The 11,082-nt window shown below is 35.5% G+C and overlaps 1 protein-coding gene across 1 annotated transcript; it reads right to left on the reverse strand.

Moving 5' to 3' along the window:
- Positions 1–4,320: 4,320 nt before the first annotated feature.
- On the reverse strand, positions 4,321–4,896 carry LOC121406861. The gene has a single exon (XM_041597731.1). It carries the CDS (start codon positions 4,894–4,896, stop codon positions 4,321–4,323), a length of 576 nt encoding a protein of 191 aa, XP_041453665.1.
- Between the last annotated feature and the right edge of the window lie 6,186 nt (positions 4,897–11,082).

The following is an 11,082-nucleotide window of genomic DNA, read 5'->3' on the forward strand; positions in this document are numbered from 1 at the left end:
TTGTGAAAATCAGAACGCGTTCGAAAAAAAAGGAGAAAAGCACAAAGGTAAAATAAATGAGAGAGAAAGTGAAAAGACAACAGTTAATTTCAACAATATAACGAACCTCTAATCTCCGATGCAAATGCTTAAGCATTATTTTTCAGCAAAAAAATCTTTGTATCAAGATCGAGGTGCAGTGCACCTGCAGCAGCCGGGCGCTGCGCTGCAAGGCAGCAAAGTGAAGAGACACTGCGCGCTAGGAGAAAATTTTACGTTGTAAGAGCGCATTTGATTGGCTAATTGGGCTCAGTTGGGGAGTGGCCTAAAGGGACTTAATTGAGCGCTAATAGAGTTTTCAGAATACGAATTTGGAGGTACATTAGCGCTCCATTAAATGGGTAACTTAAAAGGATATTTAAGTGGAAACTTACGAGACTTTTCAGAATACCCCCCCAGTTCAAACAATTGCATTCTGGTTATTGGTCCAATGACTTTCAAGTCTTTATTTATTTATTTATTTATTGATATATTCATATTCCACAATCATCAAAGTACATTTCGTAATCATGTTTACAATGAAAAAAAAATGCATAACATATGCAGGATTGAAACGTAGCAATGAAATGAAAAAAGTGGAGGGGCCTACTAAAAAGCAGAGCTTGTAAAATGTAGACCCCCTATCAAAACTTTATACAAGGGTAAGAGTAAAATAATCAGCAAAATTCTATAAAATTATATAGATGTAAACACTGTAACACAAATGTATTTACACTATATACAAAATTAAATATTGACTTAAAAAAATATTCAATACTACCGTGGATAAGTATGAAGTTCACAAATATTAGATTGAATCAATAAGAATTCAGGAGAAATTTTTTGATGAGTAATTTAAATCGTATAAGATTAGCTGCCTCTTTCATTTCTCTGTCCAGAGAATTCCAGAGTTTTGGTCCTGTGAAAAATACAGTTTTGCTAGAAAATACTGTTTTACTTTTAGGTAAGTGATAGTCATTTGATTGTCTCGTATTATATGAATGTAAAGTATTGTTTCTCATAAATTTCTTTTGTAGGACATTAGGTAAACTATTTCTATCTAGCTGATACATAAATTGGAATAGTTGCAAGCGGTACAGGTCATTGATTTTAAGGATACGTTTCTGACGAAACAATTCATCCGTATGAGCTCTAAAGGACATATTGCATATTATTCTCAGTACTTTTTTCTGAAGTAGCAAGACTTTATTCAGTCTCGTTTGAGAGGCATTACCCCATGCCAGAATTCCATAATTAAGATATGGTAGAATTAATGCACAATACAACATGGATAGCGCCTGTGCTGGTAGAACGTATTTAAGCTTATTGATGACTCCAATATTTCTTGACAGAGTTTTGCAAGTATTGTTGATATGAGCATTCCACGTAAGCTTGTTATCAATAGTAAGACTTAAAAATTTTGTTGTTTGCACTTCTTTGATTTCAGTATTATCTAAAAGTATTTGATGCGGTAGATGTTTCAATGAATGACTAAAAAGCATATAATTAGTTTTTTGCAGATTCAGTGACAATTTGTTGGCTTTAATCCAGTTTGTTACTTTTTTAAATTCTGTATTCATAGTGCTCACAAGTACATGTGGATCATGGTGTGTATAGAAAATATTGGAATCATCAGCAAAGAGAATAAATGAGAGAACATGAGATGAATTTTTCATATCATTAACATAAAGTATAAATAACAAGGGGCCAAGAATACTACCTTGTGGAATTCCACAGGAAACTGGCCTTGTTGGAGATTCTGATTCATTTACTGTAACAAACTGAATTCTATCAGTAAGATAACTCCTAAACCATTGTAAAGCTGTCCCTCTGATACCGTAATTTGATAGCTTACATAACAGTATTTCATGATCTATTGTGTCAAACGCTTTTGAGAAGTCAAGGAATAATCCTACAGTATGATCAGAATTATCAAAAGAAGTAGATATTTTATTTATTAATGTCAATATAGCATGAGTTGTATTATGTTTTTCTCTAAAACCAAATTGATTATCACATATAATACTATATTTCTTAAGGAAAGCAACTGTCCTTTTATAAATGATCCTTTCAAGAATTTTTGAGAACGAAGTTAACAAAGATATTGGGCGATAATTACTAGTAATTAATTGGTCCCCCTTCTTGAAAATGGGTATAACTTTAGCTATTTTCATCTTCTTTGGGACCTGGCCAAGCTGCAATGATAAATTAAATATATGAAGCAGGGGATCAGCAAGAGAATGTATAATGTTTTTCAATACTTTATTTGTAATGCCATCATATCCGGGTGTCTTTCCTGCTTTCAAATTAAATACAATCTCAAGTAATTCTTCTCTATGAACTGGAGTAAGAAATATTGAATTATCATTTTGTTTGTCCAAAAAGTCCTTAAACGAATTTTCTACAGGGATAATATTTCCAGCTAACTTTGGTCCAATTTGAGAGAAATATGAATTAAATTCATTTGCTATAGAATGAGTATCTTCAACCATATTTCCATCTACACATAATTTATTAACAGCACTAGATTTGTTAATTTTGTTTAGAGCCCCATTTATTGTTTTCCATGTATTTTTAAGGTCGTTTTTATATGATTGTAATTTTTCTGAATAAAACCTCTTTTTTGCTATTCGGAGAGTAGTTGTTAAGGTATTTTTATAAGACGTGTATCTATTCCGTGAAACATCATTTGGATTTGATATATAAGAAACATAGAGATTATTTTTCCGATTGATAGACCTTAATATCATTTTTGAAACCCATGGTAGCTTTGGAACACGTTTATAGTCGTATAATTTCGATATTTCTTTAAAGGAACACAAGAATCTAAGCAATCATTGAAATATTTCAAAAATATGTCAAATGAGTCATCGACATTCTCTTTCGAGTTATAAACGTCAGACCAATCAACAGAGCTTAAATCTTCTTGGAGGCGTTCAATATTTTTGTCACTAAAGTTGCGACAGATCCTATATTTCTTTTCCATTTTTGCGAGTGATTGCATTGTTTGGATATGGGTAAAAATAAGAAAATGATCGGATATGTCTGTCGTTACAATGCCAGCTTTCGGAAGAGGGTGAGAGTTACAGAATATATTATCTATAAGCGTAGCAGAATGATCAGTAATACGGGTTGGTCTAGAAATAATCGGCAAAAAAGTAGAAGTTAACATTAATTCAAGGAAATCGTTTGTTGCAGAGTGATTACTGGTCAAGAGATTAATATTGAAATCACCAGTGATGATACAATTGTTATTTATCAATTCTCCGTTTTGCAAAAGTTCATTAGTAGCAAGTAAAAAATCTTCTATACAAGAAGTTTGAGGAGGTCTGTAGATGACACCTATTAGAGTTTTCTTATCTTTTTGAAGTTTTACTTCTACAAATAAGGATTCGATGATATCATTCATATATTCAAATTCATGTCTAATTGCATAATCAAATGAAGACGGAATATATAATGCTAGTCCACCTCCAATTTTATTTTTCCTATTGTTTATAACAATATCATAATTCGGGATGGTGCATAAGGAATTAGGTGTTTCCGTGAACCAAGTTTCAGTAAGAGCAATGATTGGGGGATTGGCAAATTGTGTATTTTCTAATAATAATCGTAATTTCTCGAAGTTTTGGTTAGCGCTTCTTATATTCAAATGCAAAATAAAAACATCATCTTCTCCAATCAATTTAGCATAGTCTTTGAATGAATTTTCTGTATAATATGGAGAAGAGGAAAGATTGTATGCTTTATCATGAATATCGAATTCAACTTGAAGTTCATCAAAATTATTTGTAAGAATATCAGTAGAAAATCTATCAAATGGAGTATGATGATTTGAGATAATATTACTTTTATCCTGACTTGGATGATTTAGTAATAAGAAATCATCATTATTCAGATGATAAAATGGGAAATCACGCATATTATCCACCATTATTAAATAGAATATATTGCCATTTTAAATCAAAATCTTTGTAAGCTGAGCATATAAAGCATCTTTTAGATTTGATACCGTCATGACCCCAAATTCGAGTTTGAAAAATACTGCAGTTGTAATAGTTAACAAAATAAAGATTATTTGATACAATTATTAACGGTCGATGAAGAATATTTGCACACAAAAATAAGTAAAATGACCTCCATGAAATGTCTGGTATTGAAACATTATTGAAAGGGCAGTGAAAGAATGCAAAATATACCACGGAAAATAACACAAAATTGATCGATGCGAAAAATTTTGTGACGTGAATTTCATAAGAAATAAAAAGAATACTGGAAAATGGAAAAACATGGATAGTCCTTCTACAGCTTAGAAAAGTCCTCTCTGGAATGAATGATGATGGGTTGACACTTCTCATCCTTCCTTACATAGATTCGGCCATTCTGGGTCCACAAGAACTTGTATCCGGCATCTCGGCGGGCCTTGTTGACATCTTTCATTAGCTCCTTAGTGGAAGCGATCAAGTTTTCATTGAGGTAGATCTTGCCATCGCTGTTGTATCCAAGATCCTTTGTGGAGAGAGTCTTCAGCTTCCTTCTCCCATCGTACATGATGTTCCGAGCTCGTCTTGTGGTGAATCGCACGATGATTGGGCGGGCTTTGTTATCAGCTTGGCGTTTGGAACCCAGCCGATGAACCACATCGAAGTCGGATGCTGCAAGCTCAGGGCTGATGTGTTTCGCGATATTAAGTACGATCCTTTCAGGAACCTCGCCCTGTCGTTCTGGTACACCTGCCACCTCCAAGTTGACTCTTCTGTGGTACTGGTCAAGTTCGTTAAGCTGGAAGGTCAACTCACTGAATCTCTTCTGAAGACAGATGTTTTGTTCCTTCAGTTCTCTGTTTTCCTTTTCTATCTTCTCGGCCTTCAACTTCATTTCCTCAAATTTCTCGTTGAGGAACGACAGCGAGTTGACAATACTACTTTGTCCCTCTCGTATACTGTCGATCGACTGTTCCAAGACGGTCAACTTAGCATTCAAGGAATTGGAAAGTTTCCCTAGCTCATTCTTGATCAGTGATAGAAGATAGTTTTCATTCGTCTCTTATATCACCAGAGTTGTTTTTCGACGACTTTCTCTTCCCAGACATCGTGACGTCACAATTACATGAAACAATCAGAATTAAGCGCACAAAGAATGGTTGCGCAAAGAGATACCAGTCATGCGTTCCATCCAAGCCAGTATGCGTTTAATGATGAGTTGCTAGGCAATGACGCGTAAATGATGCTAGTTTTAGAAGTCTATTGACACTTTCTTCTCCAAAATGATCAAAATTTCAAGTTAAAAATGTTTGATAGTATCCAAATAAGTAATCCAAATGAAAAATGAGTATATCCTTGATATTCACTATCCAGTTTCTGATGCAACCATATAAAACTTTTTCACAAAATGTCAGGAAACACGGTAAAATTGCACAAAATGTCAGAGCACTTTTAAAACACGTCCGACCTCTCCAACCTCTATCAGACCATTGATACAAATTATGAAAAATGAATCTTGCAATTCAGAGAAACTTATTATCGTTATCATTTATCATTGTTATCATCATTGCTCTTATGATTATCACAATTATTATTATTATGATTATTATGATCATTGTTGTAATCATTCTTATTACTGTTATTATTGTTATTGATATTGTAATTATTTTTATTAATATTATCATAATTATCAAGTATTGATATTAACATTAAAATAATTATTTCCTCTTATTATGATTAAGATCAAAGCAAGGTGTATTCCCATGATATATAGTCAACTCTAAAGTAATTCATTGTTTGAAATTGAACTGGTCAAGACCAGGGGCCCGTTGCAGAAAGAGTTGCGTTTAAACGCAAGTCAAAAAATCAATCGCAAGTCCCAAATGCGCGCTGTTGATTGGTTGACAATCAAGTTGCGCATGATTTTCAGAGTTGCGATTGATTGCAACTCTTTCTGCAACGGGCCCCAGTAATACCAATAATTCTGATGATGCTGATCACGTGGTTTACCTCATTTGCATATTTCCTGTTTTTTAAAGAAAAATCAGGATTTATAATGGAATATCCTTGCAATAGCACTCATTGTTGTTTGAAAACCTTCAAAATAAGTGTGTGAACTAATTCACAATGAAAATGTGTAATTTCATACATCACATTCAAAATAACAGCAGAAAGATTAATTTACTAACTATCTTTTCCATCACATTTCACTGGCCATGGTATATAACAAACCAAATGCATGTAATAAACTGATCCAGTAAGACCAGTACGAGGACCAGTTCGACCAGTTTGAAGACCAGTTAGACCAGTATGAAGACCAGTGAGACCAGTAACAACCACCAGAAACAAGACCAGTATAAAATTCCAGTACTTCAAGACCAGTTTAATTTTTAACTGGACCAGTAAAATTTTAACTGGACCAGTATGACCAGTTAGACCAGTAAACCGATGTTCCAATTTCCAGAGTTACCAGTTAAAATTATACTGGTCTAACTGGTCCAGTGGAACTGGTTTTTCCTTCTGGGTTGTTTTTGTCTCAACTTATGATCCCTTCCTCTCTCTCGCTCTCTTCCTCTCTTTATTTCTTTCATGCAGAAGTTTTACTGTGTATTAGTTTGTTAACACATCATCCGCTTGAGTGAACACCACTTACTTTTGAAAAGTTACTGAAAAATGATTTGCGCAGAACTTTGAAATAGTTATGCGAATAAAAGTAGACCTTAATCATAAAGAACACGTGGAATTTAGCTACTAAAATTGATTTGAAGATATCTTTTACCTTTTTAAACTTTTTTCCTTGCCCAAAACACTTCGAAGAGTGCTTTGAGTCCCACACCGCTCCCCCAAACACCAAGGCCATCGTGACGATATTTCCTTTACATTGAGCTGTGATTTACATGAAATGGCTTTGGCTTGATTTTTATTTTGTTAATCATTGTCAAGCTTGGAAAAAGTGTGAAGAAACAAGTATCAAACGAAAAATGAAATGTAAACCCACTTTAAATGATAAAAACTTAGTGAAAAAATGCTGGAGATGTCTGATATAAACTTTTGTTCAGATTCAGTTATGTCCTCATATCCAGCTGGCACAAAAAGGGTAAAGGTTGTGGTTACTAAGTGTTGAAATTTCAATTTGGGTGGCAAAATTGTTACAAAATGCTTGAATGTATCCGTTTTATTTCAATTGACTAAAAGTGCAAGGGAAATGTGTGAGAAATGTTTCCAGGGTAAGTTTGATTTCGCCCTTTCCCCTTGACACAGCGTGAAAACGAGCATTTCTGCGCAAACAGATTTCTGCAAGCTTTACAAAAATGGACAGTGCTCACTCAAGTTTAACATTCTGCCAAAACTTTTGCTTTCATTGGATAGATGAGACCCAAACTCAAGATTATATGTGAAAATTTACTCACATGTTGTATATTGTTTTAATCCCCAGGGCTTTTTCAAAGTGTAAACTTTTTTGATACGCACTGTAGTATATCTTCAAACCCTTCTGTATACTAAATTACCCTTGTTCTATTATCTTATTCTGTTATAAATCTTTTTACTAACATTCAAGTTTTTAAACTCCCCGACCGGACCAAAAAGTGGAATTGACAAATCGTATACCAATAAATTGCAAGTGCAAAACATACAGGGGCCGCGAACCCCATTGGTGGAGGCTTCAGCCCGGCCCCACCCCTCTCCCAAATTTTTCCCAAACCGTGTATACTACACGTAAAATTTCCATCTGACTGTGATGTTTACAGCCCCCCCCCCCCCTTCAAAGCCGTTCCGCTGTCCCTCACAGAAAAGCAAGGTGCATGCATTTACACTTGAGGTACACATGAGTAGGGCTTCGAAAATAAGCTAGATTATTGGCCCGAATTCACAAAGGTGGTTTCTGCAGAAACTATGGTTTCAACCGTGGGTTTTGTTGATTTTCCGATTCACAAAGGTGGTTTATAAAACGAAATCACTTTTGTGAATTCGGGTCATTGTGCTGTTGACCATTGGTCATAATGTGTAAGAAGTGATTCCACTGATAGTTTTGTAAACAGAACTAAACTTGGTGATATGATTGCTTTTCATCAGATTACGCATTTTATTTTCTTCACTTCTATCACATAGAGATGATAGAGATGTCATATTTTTCCTAAGTTTGAATTAATGGATACGCAGCTTTTAAGTGATTTTTGCATCCTATTTCCTGCCCATTTGACGCAGCTTTCCAATTCTATCTCCGGTTCTATCTGCATCCAGTTTATGTGTAACAACTTTTCCTGACATAACTATTGAGGCCCAAATATGTGCCAAACAAAGAAGTCACAAACACCTAGTGATCAGGGCCGATTGCACGAAAGTGTCTTTCCAAGGACCGTCTTTCGTGTCGCCCATCTTTTATGATGCGCTATAAGCGGGGTATTTCTGAAATTTATGATAAACAAATAAATTTCCTAAGCTTGCTTTTGAATCAAATTTTATACAATTTCATGAGATATCACATCATTTAATAAAAATAAATTTTTTTTATTTTAACGGACGAATAAAATATGTTTGCAGATAAATAATTTGAAATGCGTTTCACATGGCGCATCATAATAAATGGGCGACACGAAAGACGGTCCTTGCAAAGACCCTTTCGTGCAATCGGCCCCAGTTGAAGGTTTCCATCGATTTGAGCTGTGAATAATATCATTGCCAATTTCATCTGCAAGTTGAAAACAAAATCGAAAATAAATATATTCCCTCAAACTAATCTTTTTTTGTAACGTGCGTTAAGTGTGTGGAAATATTGATAAAATTGTCAAATTCTGTGGGTTTTAGTCACATTTTGAAACTGTTTAATCATCCCGGTTATCATATAACATTTCACCCAATTACAGGACCGTAGGGTTTGAGATATATTTCGTCACGTGTTTAATATCCACATTGTTATGATTAAAAAGTTTGAAATATTCCCTGTTATCTATTTTCAACACAATGCACTTGTATTTTTCTCGCATCACAGGTCGCCACCAAAGGCTACATTCCTTTGTACTTATTTAGAAATCGGAAGCTATGGGATAGATTTGCATTTCGTTGTCACTCGATTCCCTTAGCTCCATGATATTATAACGGGAGAAAGAGCCGTATGTGAAAGCCCTATTCCGAAAATTGCACCTTAAGACCTGGTCACACCGCCCGAGAGTTGTTGGAGCGGTCGTGGAGCGGATAGAAAAAATCATCCCCGCTGGCTAACGTTCACCATTTTCGATTTCGATTGTTTTTATTTTGTTTTCGATTTCCCCCCAATTTTGTGAACGAAATTCGACCCTCTCTCCCTACCGCTCCACGACCGCTCCAACAACGCTCGAGCGGTGTGGCCAGGGGTGGTATTCTGAAAACGTTCTTATCTTTGTTCTTATCTTTTATCTTATCTCACTGAGATAAGAAGACGCTATTAATCATTGCAATTCGGTATTCTGAAAATCTTCTTAACGCGTTCTTATCTCTCTTACCATGCACAAATCGCCGCCTAAGCCTAAAAAAGTTGTTTACTCATAGCCATGCGCTCTGTAGCGATACGTAGTGAATGGATAGATCAAACCATGGACCTATTGGTCCATGATCAAACATAATAAATTTGAGGCGAAATATATACCTATTCTGTTTTAGTTTAAAAAAGTGCTTTGTATTTCCATTTACGTCAAAATGTCAAATAAATCAACTTGCGCCTTCCGCTCGAATCATTTATTGCTTAGTAGTTTACTTATTTTGTTTAGCTTAAAAAAATAAAAAAGTGCATAGAATTTCCATTTAGGTATAAAAAAAAAAAAAAAATCAATCGGCGAATGCTGGATCCGCCCCCGGAGAGGGATGTGATGTGGAGATCTCAACACTAGATCCTACAGGTCGTCAATGAACTCCGGGCAATGAACTTTTCCCCCGTGCATGAGGTCAGTCAATTATACGTTGCATGTTATAGGACAAGGCGGGGTAAGTTGAGCATAGGGGCAAGTTGAGCCACCACCCCCAGGCCAATAATGAATGAGTCAGACATTATGGTGGTGTCGTGTATTGATGACCCATTACATAACCCTTAACTCCACCACATTGTTTTCGACTTTGTAACAAAAAGTACTTTAGAGGGAAAAATACAAATTTCAGCCAAAAAAGTAAAAAAGGGTGTGAAATAGATCATTGCTTTTTACACATACACGTCTTTAAATATAATAAAGAAATAAGAACAATATTGTTAATCCAGGTATAGATTCTCATTCTTGTCATGGTCTTATACAAGATGGATGCATATGAAAATATGCGGATGTGAAAATATTGCATGAAGTTCGGAATGGGGTAAGTTGAGCCAACCAACATGGGGCAAGTTGAGCCATGGTCATTCTTATGGTAATGTATAACAAGAAAAACAAACAAACCTTAATAAGTCATTGATATGCAGGCAGAAAGGAACAAATGCACATGACAGTTCTTTTACTTATAGAGGATGTTAGTATTTACAGCGAATTAGCAAGTGAAAGACTTTAAATAAAAAATGACATGCTGGTTCTTCCCGCATAGATCTTGTACATAGTTTTTGTGGCTCAACTTACCCCAGAGGGGAGCACAACTTACCCCATATATGGGGCAAGTTGAGCCATTTGACAAAAGGGAGATAAAAAGGAGGGGGAAAGAAGAAAAAAAGAAAAAGAGAGAAGGAAACAAGAAGAGGAGAAAAGGAGAGAAGAGAAAAGGGGGGGGGTAATAAAAGTGCGGGGGCGCCAAATTGATGTTCGACCTAGGAAGGGGGTGGTCGCCAAATTAATGTTTGACACTGATCTGAATATTATACGATCAGTAATGTTCGACCTAGGAAGGGGGGCGACCTTTGGGGTCATTCGCGCTCGCATCGAATGATTAGTTAGATGGACATCCTGTCAATGATTACTTAAATTGCGTAGGATGTCTAGTTTTGCCAGCGGAATATAAAAAAAGTTCAACTCGTGCTTCGCGCTCGCATCGAATAATTCTTAAGTGCCCATCCTGTTCATGATTACCAATAATGCTTAGAATTTCCAAACTTTGGGTATTCGGGAACATAGACAATTTTCAGCTCGCCCTG

Source organism: Lytechinus variegatus, chromosome 2 (genome assembly GCF_018143015.1).
Source record: "Lytechinus variegatus isolate NC3 chromosome 2, Lvar_3.0, whole genome shotgun sequence".
NCBI lineage: Eukaryota > Metazoa > Echinodermata > Echinoidea > Temnopleuroida > Toxopneustidae > Lytechinus > Lytechinus variegatus.

Excerpts from the sequence above, each read along its gene's own strand:
- LOC121406861 (XM_041597731.1), bottom strand. The coding sequence starts at position 4,896 with ATGAAGTTGAAGGCCGAGAAGATAGAAAAGGAAAACAGAGAACTGAAG.